The sequence below is a fragment of the Glycine max genome, chromosome 8 (assembly GCF_000004515.6).
Source record: "Glycine max cultivar Williams 82 chromosome 8, Glycine_max_v4.0, whole genome shotgun sequence".
In the NCBI taxonomy this organism is placed as follows: Eukaryota; Viridiplantae; Streptophyta; class Magnoliopsida; order Fabales; family Fabaceae; genus Glycine; species Glycine max.
In genome coordinates this window covers 46,343,267-46,364,658 of record NC_038244.2, presented here as the reverse complement: position 1 = coordinate 46,364,658, position 21,392 = coordinate 46,343,267, and the positions used below count along the sequence as shown (strand labels likewise).

At 30.7% G+C, this 21,392-nt stretch overlaps 2 protein-coding genes across 3 annotated transcripts in view; both read left to right on the top strand.

Annotated features, from left to right (window-relative positions):
* Window positions 1–3,086: 3,086 nt before the first annotated feature.
* Window positions 3,087–6,947, top strand: LOC100794171 (uncharacterized). 2 transcript variants are annotated; one of them, XM_006586208.4, is made up of 5 exons: window positions 3,106–3,493; window positions 4,534–4,595; window positions 4,733–4,837; window positions 6,396–6,548; window positions 6,689–6,947. In XM_006586208.4, the coding sequence occupies exons 1-4, from the start codon at window positions 3,265–3,267 to the stop codon at window positions 6,531–6,533; spliced, it is 534 nt and encodes a 177-aa protein (XP_006586271.1). In that variant the 5' UTR covers window positions 3,106–3,264; the 3' UTR covers window positions 6,534–6,548; window positions 6,689–6,947. The 2 variants fall into 2 exon arrangements, with proteins under 2 accessions (XP_003532307.1, XP_006586271.1); XM_003532259.5 differs by lacking the exon at window positions 6,689–6,947 and having other exon boundaries at window positions 3,087–3,493; window positions 6,396–6,687.
* Window positions 6,948–18,497: 11,550 nt separating this feature from the next.
* The window catches only part of LOC100791722 (putative kinase-like protein TMKL1), a 3,244-nt gene continuing 349 nt past the window's right edge, over window positions 18,498–21,392 (top strand). The window contains exons 1-2 of the mRNA XM_041017719.1: window positions 18,498–20,161; window positions 20,853–21,392. The exon at window positions 20,853–21,392 is cut by the window's right edge and continues 349 nt beyond it. Coding sequence (XP_040873653.1) covers window positions 18,694–20,161; window positions 20,853–21,392 — 2,008 coding nt within the window. The 5' untranslated portion in view covers window positions 18,498–18,693. The remainder of the gene's footprint in view (window positions 20,162–20,852) is intronic.

Genomic DNA, 21,392 nt, shown 5'->3' with positions numbered 1-21,392 from the left:
ATCTTAGCCAACATAAAAAAATTGTACTAGTACGTGAAAACATGTCTATTAGTGGTTCAATTTAATAACCATTAAGATTTTGTTAGTGTTATGGTAGGATCATTTTCCTTTGTCATCCAATGTATTTTTTTTTCTGCCATTTAAGTTATTTTGTAAGAAGCCCATTCATCGTTACCCAACTTGTATCAGACTGTTACTCTGTTCTTTGGGGTTTGATCCCCTTCGGAATATTTAAGATGTTCACCTATTATAAAATTTAATGTACTTGGGATATGCTAAGCCAATAAAATATTGACATATTATTATTTTTTATTAAATAAATATTACGTTTAGCGATAAATTAATTATGTTGATACTTCATTAGCTACATAAAGTCAAATTAGGTAGATTACATTTATACCAAAAAAAATGTCAATAAATATCTTCAAATCATAACACAGTTTGTACCACAAAAATTTACACAAATTAAATGACAACAAAATCCTAATGATGGATAATGACAGTTCAATTTGGCTATTTTCACAACCATTATTACACTATTTGTATTTGTGTGTGTGTGATGACATTATTTGTATAATGACACCATGTTTATTTGTATACTTTTTAATTCAGGAATAACAATATTTTCAACCTCAGTACATTTCTTTTCTATAAAAGATAAATAATATGCTAAAAGTTGGACATTTTAAATTACTTTTATAAGTTACTAAAACGAACTCTCATACATTGGCTATCCTTTATTTTTGTTTCCCCAATAATTACAACCATATGAATAAAATTGAATGATAGCATCTCACCGCAACTGCATTTTTTATTATTTTTTATTGGTAAATCCTTCTCAAAAAGATGCAACAAATGCCCTTCCTCAAGTAGTCAAAGATCTGCTAGAGGAATTACACCATAGCCACTTTAACTCTTGAACACACAAGCAAGAATCAATCCTACTTATGATTCTGTTGATTAATAGCAGTGGTATTTGTAAGGGAATCCACTTTTCTTGGTGACATGTTTAAGGTAGATATGAATATGTATTGCCCTCACCTCCTCCCCTTTTAACTTATTCATCAACTGTGACTGTGTGATTCTGAAACAAGCCGCAATGGCCGAAATTATTAAGAAGCAGAAGGCAATGCCTGTGAACACAGTCTACAAGATGTGAATCCATTTTTTTTCTTTCTAAAAGCAGTTCTAATTATTATAGGCAATAGTAACCATATGACTATACTTTTTTTTAAAGAGGACACACATATTTTTTATAAAATATAATCTTACTCAAATCAAATAAGAATTTTTTTTTATAACAAATAATAAGATGGACGCAAAAATTTTCTTTTAAATAATATAATTATATATCTAAGACTTAACTTAAAACCATCCATGTTTAACAATCTTGTGTCAATTAACTAACTCTAACTTATATTCTTTTAACCAAGAGAGGATTTCACTTGATGGCTAGATGGTAAAAAAGCCAGAGAACCAGTGACTACGTTAATTACCCATTTTGTTCCAACATGCCAAGCTTCATCCTGGCCCAGCCCCAAGAGAAAAAGACTCTGATGTAAGGACATTAAGAACTGTCTTTTCAATTACCCTTTCACACTTTGATTTGAGAAGCAATTGCCCAACATCCACTGTTCATTCCACCCTTCCAATTAACACCGGATGTTGACCCGACCTCTTCAACTTCAAATTATCAGTATATCGTATAGAACCGTAGGGTGGTTGTGTCTGTCCTACAATACTCTTGTGTAACGCCACTGACACATCATGATTAATGAATATACTATTTGTACATGTCAGAAAAAATGTCGTTATGCTACACCAAAAAATTTCACATCACTTAAGAATTAAACTAGTATTTCTTAATCCTCCAAAAACATCTTTTAAAGATAAGATCATAAGAATATAAACATGTTATTAGTAAACATAAAAAATATACTATGAAACATGTTACAAAATAATTAACAATTAAATAATGACATTTTATCATCTATTTTTTAATACATTTTGTTTATTATATTTAGATATCTTTTTTTTTTATAATTAAGTCATGTAAATTATATAGATGTAAGGACATATACGATGTCATCTTGAATAGATAGATGTAGCTATTAATTAGCCAACCCTTACGTTACGGAGATCGAATTTTTTTCACTATTTTTTCTTTGATGTTAATGTTTAGGAAATAAAACAACTTAACTGGTTAGTTTTCAATAAAAGTCGGTGCTAATTAACAAAACCATTGATATTTCTGGGGCATGTTACTTCGCATGTGCACGTACCATTTACCAGTAGAAGCCTACAAAAAATAGCCATGAAATATAAAAAGACAAAAACAGCCATAATGCATGACTTCTTTTTTTTTTTGACGAAAATGGATTATTTGAAAAAACTATACACAAATGTGTTTGCATGAAAACTAATCATCGGACATGGATGATTTTGTTCACCTAGGATTTAGGAGGCGTCGACGCAACTTGTTCCGGTGAAATGTCAGCACTCTGGTTGATTTCGGTAAAGCCAACTCTAACAAAGAAGAGTCAACTTTAAATTATTTAATTGTTAAAAAAATCAAATATATAAACAAATACTTTGGGACGGTAAAAATATATTTTGGCTTTTTCATCAATCATGTTTTTCCAACCACTTGGCATCATAACTTCATCATAAATAAATATATTGTAATTCATGTATACTCTACAAAGAACCATTTGGTAAATTCAAAAATTAGGCAACAATCAAATATTATCAGCCAAAAAAATAAACGGAATCATCCGTTGTGTGTCAAAATTTGGACAACAACGAATCATGATTCCACTTACAAATGCTAAAAAAACTCACCAAGTCTTGGAAATGTGCATCAAAAGAAAAAAGAGGAAATAGTGTTAGAGTGTTTGGGTGTAGGAAATCCAGGGGGTAGGAAGGTCATTTTATTAATGTTGGTAGTGTCAATAGTAACTTCCCATTTCCAATGTGGGCAGATATTTAATAACCGGATACAAATGTTTGGGCTACAAGACCAACTTATGGGCCCAGCTTTGTGAGGCTGAGAACAAAGGGACTAAAATGCTACTATGTTCTTTTCTGTCTTCAGTTTCCACACTCTGCTTTGTTGCAAAATCTCACTTCCATTTCTTTCTATTAACATTGCACTTCTTCAACAATGTGTACCTGAAACCGAAACCAACCAGAACCTCTTTGATTGAAAGCAATCCAAGTTGTTTGTTTTTGTCACAGTTAATATATTTGTGAGAGAAAAAGAAAATGTCTGCTTCAACTGTTGTTCACAATTTTTGTTCTGTCGCTTCTTGCATTTCAAATTGCCGCCAAAAACGAACATTGGTTCCCACCCATCATGCGTTTCATTCACCCAATTCCCTTTTGAGGTTAAAGAAGCAATCTTTCCTCTTAAATACTCACTTCAAGAGTTCCAGAACCCAGAAACCTCCCTCCAGTTTTGTGGTTTCCGCAGCACAATCGAATTTTGTTAAAGGTTAGCCTCAATTTTTTTTATTGAATTATTTTGGATGTGTTTAGAAAAAATGAAGGGATGGTAATTTCAAGTTTGGTTAAGGGGTTTTGTTGTTAGCAGAAAGTTTTATGGAGAGAGTGGATGACTTTGGATATTAGTGAAGAAACTATGAGTATTGAAGTAAGATATATTAAAAATTAAATAGTAGTCTTAGTTAAATGTCATGCATACCAATTGATTTTGTTAATGCATATGCTTTATCTTCTTTGCCAAATTATGGTTAAAATTTAAGTGACACCCATTTGGATTTTCTCAAGTGACTGACCCATACCACATTACATCAATATAATCTTCAGATTATTTTCTTGATTGCAGCTATTTTAACAACAAACTAGACCTTTTTCTTGAATCAACACCTTTCATGAGGAAGCTTGTAGTTCACAGAAAACCATTAAAGTAGGCAGTACCTTCCATCAATTGTTTGGTGTCTCACTGTTGGATTAAATAATGTTTAGGATGTTATGAAATATTTTTCCTATGCCAAGCATATGCATAACAATGACAGTATGCCAAGGATTATTGGGGATTGATGGCGCCAAACTATCAAGTCTCGAGAAATTGTTGATTTGGGGATATAGAATGTTGGTCACCTTATACAGCATTGGTGTTTCTTTAATGGATGCATTTGCTCCATGCCTTGTGTATGGCATGATACCAACTGTATTTGATTAAACCTGGTAATTGCATGCCATTTTTAATTCCGTAAGGGGTCAACAGTGACTGAACATGATGCTGGCAAATGGTCTTAAGTTGATGCCCTCCTGATGAGCCATCCTTATTGAAAGGAAAACACCATTTGATTAAGATTTGTTGCATGTTGAGAGTATCTTGTTATTTTGCCCTTTGGAATTGGGAACATTGACTTTTTACCGGGTTGTTCTGTTCCATGTCAACCCTGGGCATATTATTTTGCCTAGTTCCTTTTGCCATTTTTTTTTTGGTTGCCCAAGAAACCTGACTGATGCTCTTTTGTCTCAACTGTCGCGGTGATTATGAAATAGTTCTGCAGAATGCATGGAAAGTTGGTAGGGATGGAATTGAGGCAGGCACTAATCTTGCTCCTGTAAGTCAGAATTTCCCTTCAAAGTTTAAATTACTGTTTGATCTATTCTAGCCATTATCTTCAAATTTGTTACAAATACTAGAATACCCTCTTTTCAGTTTTTCATGTTTCTCTTTTCTTTTCTTCCCTGATGCAAGAATTCTGTACCAAGGCCAATAGCAAGGATTTCAGTAACAATTGTGGCTTTGAGTGTTACGCTTTTTGTACTCAAGGCATTCCTCTCTACAGCTTTCTTTATATTGGTAAGTCATTCAATTTATTTTTGTCATCAAATTATGATTTCAGGATTACTATTTTATAGATTTTTATTACAAATTCTTAGTATGTAATCAGTTGTCATAGCTCATGCATCATGGTGAAGGCAATTTTTGCTTACTACCCCCACTTGAGTATTAAGAGAAAGTGAGAAACACTGAGACAGGCAGACAGACTGCGAGCGAGAGGTCATAAAGAGTGTTGGCAAGAAATCAACAAATCTAGGTCTCAATATCAAGTCCATGGTCCAACAATGCCAAAACCGTGTTTAATAGTCTAATCATATAGGGTGAGGCTATTGCTATCATTCCCATCCATTAAGATGAGATGTTTGCATCTTTTATGGCTATTTTCTAACTGACAAATTGCACTAGTAGCTGTATATAATTATTGAAAATAAAGTTTAAATAGTAACCAATCGAACTCATACAGTTGCTTGTGCAATTTTATAGTGCTATATATATTTCCTGTTAAAATGATGGGCATCAACTTGTGCAGCTTACATATTCAGCCATTGGCATATTGCCTTGTAGGATTTGGATATATCCCAATCTTTTTTTTACGTGTAATTGGGTATCATAGCCATCACCAGAGTTTTGAATGAAGATATGACAAAAAAAATGTTGCTATATCTTAAATAAATGCCTAACTAATTGAGTTTGTTTTTGTGTTGATCCCCATTGCATAGTGTTCTCTCATGCTGTTTAAATAGTAACCAGTCGAACTCATACAGTTGCTTGTGCAATTTTATAGTGCTATATATATTTCCTGGGCATCAACTTGTGCAGCTTATGTATTCAGCCATTGGCATATTGCCTTGTAGGATTTGGATATATCCCAATCTTTTTTTTTACGTGTAATTGAGTATCATAGCCATCACTAGAGTTTTGAATGAAGATATGACAAAAAAATGTTGTTATATCTTAAATAAATGCCTAACTAATTGAGCTTGTTTTTGTGTTGGTCGCCATTGCATAGTGTTCTCTCATGCTGTTTGCCACCCTTCTCTTTTTCTCTTTTGATGCTTTAGGGTTGAATTGCATCTTTTAGGCTTAGTTTGTCTTCCAAGAAAAACAGACTCCAGTTATTAGAATGTAGCTTTGCCAAATCTGAAGCACTTTTACATGTCTTCAAGAATAAAACTTGAAAACTATGAGTCCTTGGGAACAGTGCATACAACTGGCAATTTGTGTCTTTATTTTTCTTGTCTTGTCTTCCATTAAAAAAATGTTATTGTCAGTACACCATCATTCACATTTTGGTCAAGTACATAATTCTCTTCTGATGATTTCAAAATTATATATTATCTTTCTAATTCTATAGTAGCGGTTTTGACAGTCACATAGTAGCCATACCAAGTTATTTGAAGGGAACTTGCACAAAGAAAAAGGGATGTTTGTTCCCCTTGAAATTGTTTCTCAAGTTGAATGTGTTTTCACCAAAATAAAAAATCTGAATGTATCCCAAATCCTAATGACGATGGTTCTAAGCTTTAAACTTTTGTGCTATCTGCTATGATTAATACAAGTGAGTTACTTTTGATAGGCCACTATAGGACTTGCATACTTTGCATACCTAGCATTCAATAAAGATCAAGGACCTAGTGGGAATGGAGGAACTGCCTCTACACCAATGGATGATCCAGTGGAAGAAGCCAGAAAGATAATGGAAAAATACAAGTAGCAGCATCAGAGTAAGGTATTCTGAACCACTCAAATTCTGCACTATACTTTTGTTCAATGTAAAGTTGTGATCCTGTGAGTAATAGCTTATTTAGTTGGGAAATTTGATGGAATGGAATTGTCACCATTTATGTGAATGCCATTTTTTCTTTCTAGATCATATTATAGCCTTTAACATGGCTAACAAAATCCATGTCTGCCATGGATGAAAGAAAACTTGTAGAGGAAGCTAAGAAAGAAGAAATATGGAAGAAATAGAAATTAGCATAGAATGAGAATTAGCTTACAAAAGAGTTGGTTATTACAGTTTATATAGTTGGTTACAAAAGTAACTAACTTGTAACTAACTAAACTAACTCTAGTTACAATGTGATCAATCTGAATTAACCATGATGAAAAATTGTATTTATGCTAAGAATACCCTCAATGCAAACATTTTCCATTGCATAGATGATAGTTTTGTTTTTTTTTTTTTTGTGTGTGTTTGTGTGAATTTGCATAGATGTTGGTTAAAGCATGTTTGGATTTGCTTAATTTTTAGGAAAAAATTGTTTTTCTTTCAACAGTTATCTTAGAAAAATGTTAGTTATGAACAGTTTTGAACATAAAGTAAGCTCATTGAAAAGGCGCATTTGGGGAAATAATTCAATTAAGCGCATAATTTAACCCGTTTGAATTAATTTTTCTGTTAATACTTATTGGAGAAAATAAATGAAAAAGTAAAATTAACTTGGCTTCTCCCATAAAGTCAACTTATACACCTTAGCTTTTTGGGAGTTTGGAAAAATTCTTACAAATCGAAATTTCCGTACCCTGAAAATTTGACGTGATTTAGGTAATTAGATTTGTGTTCACTCTTACAAAATTTATCATTAAATCAATAGATGCTATATTTAATTTGTCAACACGTGTTGATTTAGCACATAGGATTGAAGCCCCAAAATAAAATGAGTAAACTCTAAAAAGTACAATCGTCGATCTCAAATCTACATTCATGCCCCCATAATAATTATCCTGTCAAATCTTCCACATATTTTTCGGTAGCTAATCAACAGCTTGTTTGGAAATGGTCCATGGAAGCAAGAATTTCCAACAACATTTAGACTATTTTATTGTTAAGCAGAATAGTCATTTTTAAGTACGATTGGATCAAATACTTTTAGAAATAATTCAAGTTTTATATCGGTTAAAAATAATTTCACATTATATAAGTAAGAGATAACTCTCACCCTCTGAATTAACTTTTGGGATTAAATTAGGTTTTTTATATTATACACTCTAAAAATTACATTCTAAAAATTACATGTTAATTAATATTTAATTGATTGGTGATTATTGAGGATTTTTTTAAAGTTACCTCTTAATTTTAAAGCATAAATTGAAACATGTTCAGAAAAATTACGGAGATAATTACACTAATCTATTATAGAGTTAGCGTAATAGCATTAATTGCACTTACACTCTTTGCTTAAAAAAATTATACCTATTTCCCTTATTTTATTATTTTTAAGGGTATTAAGTGTATAATTTGTAAGGAAGGAATGTGTAGATTTTTTTATAAAAAAAACGGTTGTATATGTGTAAAAGTAATATATTTGTAGGTGTAATTTTGTAATTCTTAATCAATTTCAATAGATAGTAAAATGGGTGTTAGAGTGGGCTGGTAATACTCCTCTTTTTTAAAATTAGTGTAACGAGGGAGAGGGGAGCATATTGGAGATTAAATTACTGGGACATTCATCTCAGTGTATTCTTTCAACTGATTAATCCGATTGATTTGTATCACTGGAATTGGATTTGAATATGATTAGCTTAGTGCGTGTTTCGATGAGCTTAAGTAAAATTGATTTGAATGAAATTGATTTTAATTAAAATTAATTTTAAAATGATATGATTTATGTTGAAATGTTTTATTATAAAATAAAGATAGAAGTAAAATTTAGTACACAATTTATACTTAAAGTTGTTTTAATCTCGTCTGATTTTTTTCAACGTGAAATCATGTGAAAATATGTTTAACATTAATTTCTTAGAATCAATTCAAGTCAAACACTCTAATAAGTTGAATTATCTTTTAAAGTTGCTTTAATAAAAAATATATATATTAAAAAAGTTGTAATAACTATATAAAATTTTAAAAAATAAATATATTTTTTTCACAAGTTGATATTAATTTCTTAAAGTGCAAATTGCATTCATCCCCTTTCATTTAGCACTTATTTCATGGGGATTCCCTCTGCAAGTTACCCCTATAGTAAATCTCATAACTTTTGTAATTTCATTACAATGATATCCTTTCTCTTCACTTTGATTTTTGTAAACAAAAATTTGTCATGTACCCTACACATGTTGCTTTAATGTAATTTAAGGATAATTTTATTTTTTTCTTTCTCACACCATTCCTTAAAAGTTAAGATAGTTCTTGCACAACTAAAATCATTTTCACAATATTAAAATAAAAACCAATTAAAAAAAACGTAGTATAAATAAGTGAACACAAATTGTGTTTGAACAAACTTTTCTACAATTAGTGTTTAAATGACAACCACCACCAACACCAACCACCATCACGGGACTTCCAACAACGACAATCACCACTAACATCGACAATTATTGCGTACACAACTAACTTCCAAAGGAAACCTCTTTTGAACCTCCATTCACATATCAAAACAACATACACCAATCTCATTAATGGATTTAGTTCTTACAAGTCTTAGCATAGAGGATTTGGGAATTTCAAATTAATACATGTGGATAAATTAGTAAAGATTATTTTGGTGGTAAAAAAAAAAACTAATACCGTCACTAATGGTTCTGGTTTAGGAGAGGTATAAGAAATATAATTTTAAATAGGAGGTTCTTGTATAATAAGTGTTAAATAAAAGATGGTGAATATAATTTGCTCTCTATTAAAACTACTATGAATAAATATCATAAAATTGCTTAGTAAAATGGGCTTTGTACGTACGAGTTTTGTAACATATGATAAAACAACGTAGTAAATCATAAGTCAAACAACAATTTTCTACCTATAGGAGTAAGCAAAGATAATATTTATTTATCTACGAGTGTGAATAAGATCTCTGTTCATGTAAATGTAACATTTTTTTTTTATTTCATTGTTCATATACATGCTCCACCAGACCAGACATCTTTCACATCATTATATGCTTTTGTTTATCACCAAAAACTTCTGTATCCAGTAAAATATTGAAAGCTTAAGGAATGTAATGAACTCAAATTAATTAAAATTAAAATTATTATCAAACACCGTCATGCCTGACATCATGAAATATCTTCACACTATTATGATGCAACACCCAACTTTTGCATTAGCAAATTCGACCATGTATTGACTACTATCATTAGGCATTTTCAACATCACATTACAAACGAAGCTGAAGAGCAATTCTATCTGCACAACACATGGTTGGAATATGAAAGTCATTTAATGGCTTCACAATAATAAACTAGCAAGGCCATAAATGGAGAAAATAGTACCATGAAACAATGGGTTATTTTTGTAACAAAGTTATTACGTCACTGGAATAGTAATCATGATTTTGATGCTTTCACATAGTCAAGAGTCTACTTTACATTGCAATAAATTATTCCAGCGAATCTGCAATGCAAATTTATTGATTTTATTCATTTTTAGAAATGAGATATCAAGAAAGATATTACCACGCGTTTTTTGGATTTTTCTTATTTTTTATTTTTTATTTTAGAAAAAAAATTGATAAAAATAATAAATATAAACTATTTGTACAAAAAAGCTTATCGATACACACTATATATATGCCACCTACAATTACAAGAAAATAGTTGGTTGTCTGTTACATTGTATCAATTCTGTCAAAGAAAACAAAACCTCTAATCAATAATCCACACAGGCACATTAAAAAAAAATCTTCTTCAAAACTTATAGTAGATTACGGCTATGAAGCACCAACATCAACACGGATACTGGACACGACACGAACACGTGAACACTTATAATATTCAAAATATAGAACATAGTATGGGTATCGTGTCAGTGTCGGATACTGACACGGACGCGTGTCGAGCACCGGACACGGCAAGAGACTGGAGTGTCCATGCTAGGATATGACTCAAAATTAAATCCACGCACGTTGAGATTAGATTTCAGCCACTGCACCGAATTAGAAAATTAAGGATTGTATATATACGTGGGAAAAGCAAAGGAGATAAAAGAAGGGGATGAAAAAAAAACGAATCATTAAAATCAACATGTTTCTTCACATGTTCTGTTACTTCTGTACCATTGAAAAAGTATGTTCCCACCATGCTGAACAACGTTATTGCGGTCGATTCACTTCAAATGTGGAATTTTGTTTTAAGTCCCTATATCAGTTGGACACTGAAGACTTCACTGTTTTTAAACATGCTTGTAAAGATAAAAACATTATCATTTGAGGTTCAGAGAAATATATGCAGAAACTATCTATCATTTTGGTATTACATAGTATACTTTTAAAGGTAATTACACTTTAAAAAAATAAAGTCGTTTTGTAAATAAAAAAGCCTAGAGTATAACTCAATTAATAAGTGGAAGAGGACTTGAGTTCAATTTTCATTAAATAAATTTTTTAAAAGAGACAAAGAATTTAAGTGTGATTAAACTTTAAATCAAAAATTAATTTCATAATCAAACAAAAGAATCAAAATTTATAAAATATTTTAGTCAAAATAATATATATATATATATATATATATGTATATATATAAATTAAAACAAAAGGGGAAAAAAACATTGTACTTACACATTAACAACTTTTAAAGGAAAAACTATCACCTACGAAAGAAAAAAGAGTATATTTTTCCGCAACAAAGAACAATACTGATATTGATGATTATGTTATTTCTTCTTTTTTTTCTCTAGCTCCCCATTCTGATATTTTCCCTATCTTCCTAGAACACAAAATTAGTCAAAAGGGTCAAAGAATATAACAGAAAGAGTAGAAAGCAGAAGTTATCATCAACTAAGAAGTAAGAAGAAGCGAAATTGAGGGGGTCAATAATGGAAGTGACTAATTGCTTTGACGAGCGTGAGATTGAATAGTGAATTAGTAGCAATCATGCTGAGGTCATTATCAATTAAAAAATGGTTCGTCATTGTTGATTATTTTGCATGAAATGAAACCACTCAAATTTGTTTATGTCCACTTGCCTCCACTTTATAGGACCTTATGGGAGCCATAGGAGCTAATAAAAGGCTCTATTAGTCATATTACGAAGGCTTTTTCAAAAAGTAGATTAATACAAATGATGGAAACGAGAAATAACATTATGAGTTGTTAGATTATCTCAATGAATTTTACTCTTACTTTCAATCAAATTGCAACTGTTTACCGCCAAGGCGTTGCTATTGACCATTGAAATAAACGTAACATGCCAGTTATGATTGCAAAGTGATGTGTAATTCGATTATAAAATTACATAAAGGGCTAAAATTGCCAAAATATTATCCTTCTTTTAAAAACAATGGAGGTGATAATAACTACAGCTTTTCAAAAAACAGGTTTTGTTTAAATATGTCTTCTGTCAAATTTTAATATGCATGAATATGTGTATGACTCTGTCAAATATATATTGTAACATACTAACATGGTATCAATCTATTGTACATCAAAAACTTAATCGGAAAGAACATTTTTTTTTCACTTATAAACATTGAATTAGTATAAAAAATGTAAAAATAAAATTATATTGATTTTAAAAAGTTAAATTTATTTGTTTTACAAATAATTAAATTTAAACTTGATTGTATAAATTACATAAATCCAATTTTTATAAGTCCGATATTTAAAATTTGTAAATAACTTATGAGTGTGTGGGTGACAAAAAAAATGTTAACTTTAGATTAAAAAATACATAAGACGATATTTTATGAAAATACATTTTTTGACAGAATTTTTATGGGATTCCTTACTCTAGCTTTTAGCATTTCAATGTGTTTAAAATTATAAAATCTTCAAGAAGAATTTTGATAAATAAAAAAGAAAACAATTAATGATATAAATAATTTACTTGAAGACTCGTATTTTTAAAATTCTTTTCGTTATATTGTGATTTGTGGATGATTATAAGGACACGAAATAATTAATTAAGATTATTGTTAAAAGTTTCTGGGACACAGTGTCCTAATTACATCGACTTATTTTATCCAAAAAAAAATCACATTGAGTCATTGAGTGACCTGTGACAACTTATGCAGTTATATATGCTTTAATTTCTCAAAATGGAATTTAGCCACGCATAAACTTGTCCAATTTATGAGTTCACATTAAAATAAATAAAACAGAAAATGAATATTATTTCATAAGAATTGAACCCAGAGTTTACAACACTTACACATTTTAGTCAAATAGTTGAGCTAAATTCCTTTGGTACGAAAATGAATATTATTATTCTTTAGTAAATAAAATCTGTATTTTAATACTCAATTTAAGTTGAGTGACTTGTTTACTCTTTAATTTTGTTATAATTGTTTTTACCACCATAGACTCCAATAGAACTACGTTTGCAATATATGTGGCCTACCACACACTATTCGCAACTTTGCTTTGTTCTTCATTGTTTGATTGAAGACATTCATCGTTCATGGGATCATATACTCGCAAGAAAGTAGAGTAAAGTAGTTGCATATGATTTATATATGTCACTGCCTGTACTAAACCAACCATGAGTTGATGTGAGCATAGATTTTGTGTTTGGACTACCCAAAACATCAAGAAGAAAAAATTCAATTACAGTACGTTGTTGATAAATTTTTCAAAAATATCCTTTAGTTACTGAATGACAAATTGATTCCAACATATTCCTTAGTGAGATGTCAGAGGGTATGGACCAACTCACATGTCAATTTCATTCTTTGAGTCTTTATGTTGCGGATACGTATTGAGTCTCCATGGAAATACTATATGATGGAGATAATCCAAGTGATAACAAATAGAGATGTGTTGAAGACTCCACAAAATAACAAGTTCTTCTTAAGACATGTGTTGCAAGTTATAATAAAAATATAGTTTAATTAGACATTTAGTATCTATACATGCATAACATTTTAATTCATATGCATATATATTTAATTTATTTTATTCTCTATGTATACTGATTTTAATCATTTTTCAATTCCTACAATTGTGTACAACTAGAACTAAAACGATTAAAAAAATAGATGTGTAGAAACTAAAATAAGTAATTTTAAGTTGTAAGAACTAGAATTAAAGATTGTGTATGCATTAAGACCAAACGAGTAATTAACACTAAAATTAAATCATATAATTGAATTCTCCCTTCAACCAAACCTTATATGCTCCATTGTTTTACTTTTCCTTACCATAATTTTTAGTGTTCGGAAAAGGTGAAACAATTCACAATAGAGATGGGGAACATTGCGAGTAAATCTACGTTTTTTACTAAAAAAACGTTTTATCCCAAAATGGTATTATATTATGCATTTTTTATTGACTTTTCTTCTGTAGAGAGTTTTGATATGTATAACTTTTTATTTATTTGTTGGTTGATTCATCATGCATTTTTTTTACTGAATTAAGAATTGACATCTTTGTTTCTTAATTATTTGGAGTTGCTATATATGTTGCTTTATTCAATTTTTTGAATTATGAGATAAGCTACAAAGTGCAAAAAGTATTCACTATCAAGTGTTAAATATTGTCTAATGTGAATGACAATTTAATGAAAGGTGAAGATGAACCTTCCATTAAAACTGGTGAGATAAAAGACAATATAGTATATACAATGAGACTAAATCGTCAAACAATAGTACGATATGAAAATACTATTACTTTTTTATAACATGGTTTTTTTGTTATACATTGTTTTTTAATAAGTTTTTACGATATATTATTTAAATTAATTATTGTTTCATCATTTAGACAAATTATAATCAAATAATCAATAACTCGTTTGGATAACCATTTGAGGAAGGTGAATGTACGTTGAAAGAATGACGACTTATGTTACTTTTGAATAAAAAGTAATTTTGAGAGGGATCATGACCTTTCAAATATAGGATAAATATATTCTTTTATATTATCTTACATTATTAGTTTTCACCAAAAAAAAAATCTTACATTATTAGCTAATTTATATAATTTCAACTTTTTAAGTTTAAACATCTAATTTATAAGTTTCTTTTAGCTAAAATTTTTTATAAAAATAATCGTATAATCCATTATTGAAGACTAAACAAACTCTAATTTTCAGTTGAAAGATTATAAAATTACATTTTTTTTAGTTGAAAGATTATAAAATTATATTTTTTTCAGTTGAAAGATTATAAAATTACATTTTAAAAAAAAAAAAAGTAATCAATAGAGTGATCATTTGAAACATTATATGCACGAAAAGCCAAATGCCAAAGAACCTATCCTACAGGCTACAGCTCTACTTGATGCCTGGGTGGATTTCCTTCCACGCCATCTCCAAACTCCAAAGCATTCTTTTAAGAGAATTGTACTATATTATTTTTTATTTCAATATCTTTTTATTTATATTAGCTTTTGCTTTTAATATTGCCATATGCCCACACACACAAAAAAAAATATATTGCCACATGTCCATTTGACATTAGAATTCCGGCATTCACATAAGCGTTTTTTATAATAGTTTGACGATAAAGATAAAAAAAAATTAACAAAAACTTTAGATATTATAAATAAAAATAAATTTATAGAAACTATTAGTAAAAATTAATATACTTATACAGAAAAACATAAAATTACATATATATTTTATCAAAGTAGAAGATATATATTTAAATCTATATTTTTGATATGGCAAAATCATCAACCTAACCTAAGTTGTTCTTAAATGTGTCATAAAGCAAGTTGGATTGGTGGTTTTAAGATTGGATTGAAAATCTAAACCTAAACCAACCCAACTCATACTGAGTTACGGGTTAAAAAAAAAAAAAAAAATATATATATATATATATATATTTAGTTTTTTTAAAAAGAAATATTTTTTTCTTACAGTTTTTTTTTAAAAAATTAACTAGTTTTTCGTTTTAATTTATTTATTTTACTAATTTATATATATATATATATATATATTAATTTATAAAAATATAAATTATCTAGAATATTATTTAAGAAGAAAATGCATATATTTAAAAATCAGTATAAATATAATTTAGATAAATATTTATAAAAAATGAATATATTTAAGTGATCTAATTTTTTCTTCTAAAAAAATTAAATAAATAAAAAATGTTCAATTCAACTTGTTGGTTGGATATTTTTTTTTTAATTTTCAAATATATATTTTAATAATCAAATAAAATGAAAATATAAAGGAATTGAAATATATGTTACGGTGAGTTATTGTCTAATCTTTTTTATTTTAAAAATGTAAAAGTAATTGAATACTAAATATTATTATTTTTAATTAAACAATTTTTAAATCAACTTTATTCCATTTTAATAAAATATTTTGAAATAAAATATATGAAAGGAACGTGTTCAACCGAATGTTTTTAATCGGTTATTTATTATTTTATATCCTTGATTAACATTTAAAATAAGTAATCATAATTTGTTTTATATTTAATTATAAATAAAAAGATTTTGTGTGTGCGTTTTGTTTTATATTTAATTAATTATATAAAAATATTTTGTTAGTACAATATGCATATTATAACTTTAGTCACATTATTTTATATTGAATGAATATAACATTAAAATTAAGATTTTTAATTCATAAATTTTTCATTTTTTTTGTTGGTGAATGATATTACTTTAATTTCTGTCTTTATTTTTATTGATCTTTTGTGTCTAAATATATTTATGATATTAAGGTTAAGTGAACATAAAAGTAATAAAAAAGATAAAACAAAAAGAGAATTAATTAAATTTCATATATAATAAATAATTATACTTTTTTTTAGGCATGAATAATTACAATGTAGTAAAATAAAGTTATTTAGTGAAAATTCAAAAGTGAGTTGAATTATCCAAGTTATTAAAATAACAATATAGTATTAATAAAAAGTGTAAAAATTATGCAATATTTCATTTAGCTTATGAGAATTTTTTTCTATACTAGCATATAGATAATTAAAAAGGAAAAAATAAAATATAAAAACTAAAAGAATTACCAAAAACTTAGTTTTTTTAAATGAGTTTTTTTTATAAAAAAAACTAGTTTAAAAATTGATTCCCTAAAAATCAATTTCTTAGGCAAAAAAGAAAACACACTTTAGAAATCAGTCTTATGAAAATCAATTTCTAAAATGCGTTAAAAAAATAAAACTGCACAAGTGAGAAATTGATTTGGGAAAATCGATTTCCCCAAATCAATTTCTCACCTTATACAGTGTTTTTATCATTTATGTAACTATTTTTTCAGATGTATTATCTGGATAAATATAGTTTTTAATTAGCCACAGCATTTATTTATTTTCATACTTGGATTAATCTGCCGCTACCCTTTCAGTCTACACTAAGTGCAGCCTTTAGGTTCTGAGTGTATTTTTGGTATCAGATATTGATTCAGCTTTTCTTGTTTTTTCTACTTCACTTCAATCTTCACTATCATTATCTCTTCTTTTCTTTTCTACTATGACCCACAAACACATGGGATCCCTTTGTGCCCCAATATGCACATCACATGCATAGTCTTTGATACACACCCAACTCATTGAACCACCCAATGTTCAATCAGAAACAATTATTGACACGTGTACGGTGATTGAAGCATGGGTCTTGGAGGACTAGGTTTCCTTGGCGGTTCACAAGAAAGAGGTAGCTTCTTGCATAGAAAACCTTGCCTTCCTCAAAGAGTGCAATATTAAACTTTGTAGGCCATTTACAAAAGTAAGCGTGCAGAAGCAAATAAATAATAACACTGGACTTGAAAAAGCAAAAGGGGAAAATCATTGAATATTCTTATTGTCCAAAACATCATTTTAAGGAATTTTAAAATTCTAGCAGGAGAGATTCGATTATCTATTTTAGGTTTTGTTGTTATTGAAATATTAAAAACTTTTAATAAAGTTGTTTTCTAAATAAAATTTAGTCAAATTTAAACACCCCATTAGTCTCATGCAAATTTACCATTATTTATTTTCTTATTAAAACATAGGACGTTTACCTTACCATGAAACAATGTTGTTTCACATCATAAAAAAAACAATGTTGTTTCATTCGTATTTATTCATATAATATTTTGCATAATCTTATTTTTATTTTTATTCATCCTATCAACAATTTAATTACCAACAAGTTATTATTTCAAGTCATACGAAAAATAGAGAATCTTATTAAAAATGATTAATCAGATTTTCTTATATAGATTAATTATCAATTTGATGGATACTTTATATCAATAACATAATTACTAAAAAAAATTAAACAATTCAATGTAATATCTTTTTTTTGCAATAAATGCATCTAAATTTCTTTTGTTCATGTAGCATGTTATTTCCTAATTACCATAATTAGAATGTTTAGTTTTCCAATAAAACTTTAAAATATTCGTATAAATTTTGGATCTTTAAGGTCATTAATCTTTGATCTAAAATTTAATCACACTTAGAAATTTATTGTTATTCTCCAAAAATATATTCTACGGGCAATTATACCTTCTTTTTTTTTCCTACAAACTCAACTCTTATTGCGAATTCAGTTACCGTGATTATATCTGCGCTCATTAGATCAAGGTTTAGGGTTTAAAAGCATTATATAAAAGTCCAATGAAGCTGCTCTGGTAAACTGTCATGCTCCTTTACTTAGCTCCTAAATTATCCTTTTAACATAATCATTATCAGTATATAAAAGATAATAAGTTGTACAATTTAAATAAAAATGATCAATGTTTAGTCCAATATAAAGATATAGAAAAATCTATAGGAAGCGGTGCATGATTTGTTGGCGTGTTGCAATAAGTTGAGATTGCATGAGTGATAGTGTAGAATAGCATCATAGCCGTTGAATTCGACACTGAGAACTGAGAAGTGAGACCTTACTTCTTACTACACTCACAGTCAACACTGTCAGCTTTCCCAGAAAAGAGAGCCTCTTTCTTTGAACTTCTCACACTACAACCTTTCCCTCTCTCTCTCTCTCTCTCTCTCTTGCTCTCTTTCTCTTTCTGCTTTGCTAGTTCATGTCATGGCGTTTCTGAACCCTTTCTCTCTCCACATTCCCATGTCCTTGTTGCTCTTCCTCCTCTTCTTTTTTTGCTTCTGCAAAGCCAGTACTACTACTACCACCTCTACTACAACAAAGTCACTGTCCCCTTCTTCTTCACCCTCCACCACTACTTCCTCCTCTGATGTTCAACTTCTCTTGGGAAAGATCAAAGCTTCACTGCAAGGTAGTAACTCTGACAACCTTGTTTTGTCTTCATGGAACTCCTCCACCCCACTTTGTCAGTGGAGTGGCCTCAAATGGGTCTTCTCCAATGGCACTCCTCTCTCATGCACTGACTTGTCCTCTCCACAATGGACCAATCTCACTCTCCACAAAGACCCTTCTCTTCACTTGCTTTCCCTTCGGCTCCCTTCTGCAAACCTCTCTGGTTCCCTCCCCAGAGAGCTTGGAGGGTTCCCTATGCTCCAAAGTCTCTACCTTAACATAAACTCATTGGAGGGTACCATCCCTCTTGAGCTTGGTTATAGCTCCTCCCTCTCTGAGATTGATTTGGGTGACAATATGCTAAGTGGGGTTCTTCCACCCTCCATTTGGAACTTGTGTGAGAGGCTTGTTTCCCTTAGGCTCCATGGTAATTCCTTATCTGGGTCAGTTTCTGAGCCTGCATTGCCTAACTCTTCTTGCAAGAATATGCAGTTGCTTGATTTGGGTGGCAACAAGTTCTCTGGGAGTTTCCCTGAGTTCATCACAAAGTTTGGTGGCCTAAAGCAGCTTGACTTGGGGAACAACATGTTTATGGGGACAATTCCTCAAGGCCTAACTGGGCTTAGGCTTGAAAAATTGAATCTTTCACACAATAACTTTAGCGGGGTTTTGCCTTTGTTTGGAGGAGAATCCAAGTTTGGTGTGGATGCTTTTGAGGGTAATAGCCCTAGCCTGTGTGGACCACCTTTGGGAAGCTGTGCCAGGACCTCTACACTGAGTTCTGGTGCTGTTGCTGGCATTGTTATTAGTCTGATGACTGGTGCTGTAGTTTTGGCTTCTTTGCTGATAGGGTATATGCAGAACAAGAAGAGGGAGGGGAGTGGGGAGAGTGAGGATGAGTTGAATGATGAAGAGGAAGATGATGAAGATAATGGTGGCAATGCTATTGGTGGAGCTGGTGAGGGGAAGCTCATGTTGTTTGCTGGAGGTGAGAGTTTGACATTGGATGATGTGTTGAATGCAACTGGGCAGGTTTTGGAGAAGACTTGTTATGGGACAGCTTATAAGGCTAAGCTTGCTGAAGGAGGCACCATTGCTTTGAGGTTGTTGAGAGAAGGTAGCTGCAAAGACAAGGCTTCTTGCTTGTCTGTTATAAGGCAATTGGGGAAAATTCGCCATGAGAATTTGATTCCTTTGAGAGCTTTCTATCAGGGGAAGAGAGGGGAGAAGCTCCTTATTTATGACTACCTGCCTCTCAGAACCCTTCATGATCTTTTACATGGTTTGTTCAATACATAACCCTCCCCTAATGCATTTCATTTCCTTTTATTGCTTTTGTATTTCAATCATGCACTTGCACAATGACAATTCAGATTGCACTGCCACTGCACTTTCATTTAATCCATTTAAATCTGTCATCATAAATTGAAGTGTGAAATCAATACCATTTTCAGTGACTGACTCTTTTTCTTTTGGTGGATAGTGTGTTAGTGGCTAATTTTATTAAGTTTTCTATAGACTGAGAATCCTATCCCAAAGCTAGAACCAAAATGCCGATCAATTTTAGCATAAAAAGTAAAGAAATTATACTTGCTGTTCAGATCTCTTAATAATCATGAAATCTAATAAAAGAAACTCTTAGAAACTAGGCTGTCCCCTTCTAGCAGCATTCTTATTTTTCTTGTTTTTCCTTCACAGAAAAGCGATGATCCGAAAAACAATATGTAATAGCAAGAACTTGCAACCTTTCTAATATATGTGATCATGTATGGATATTTATGAGGCCTATCAATAGGGTCACTGTTATGTCATAACTGGAGGTTATCCTTGTGTAATTTGTTTCATTTTATTGGAAATCAGACTGAATTTAAACAAGTGATTGTGAACTTAAATGGTTATTTGGCTTTAGTGAATTGAACAGCTCCCCTGATGCTTGGCATTGACCGTTATGTTGTGACTTTAATTTTCCACAGAAGCTAAAGCTGGAAAACCTGTGCTGAACTGGGCTAGGCGACACAAGATTGCGTTGGGCATGGCAAGAGGTCTAGCTTATCTTCATACAGGACTTGAAGTTCCTGTCACTCATGCAAACGTAAGGTCCAAGAATGTGCTCGTGGACGACTTCTTTGCGGCCAGGCTCACTGATTTCGGCCTCGACAAGCTGATGATTCCATCCATAGCCGACGAAATGGTGGCGCTTGCCAAGACGGATGGCTACAAGGCTCCGGAGCTTCAAAGAATGAAGAAATGCAACTCCAGGACTGACGTTTATGCGTTCGGCATACTGCTGCTTGAAATCTTGATTGGGAAGAAGCCTGGGAAGAACGGAAGAAATGGGGAGTATGTGGACTTGCCTTCAATGGTGAAAGTGGCAGTTTTGGAGGAGACGACAATGGAAGTGTTTGATGTCGAACTTCTGAAAGGGATAAGAAGTCCTATGGAAGACGGGTTGGTGCAGGCACTGAAGCTGGCAATGGGGTGCTGTGCACCAGTGGCATCTGTTAGGCCAAGCA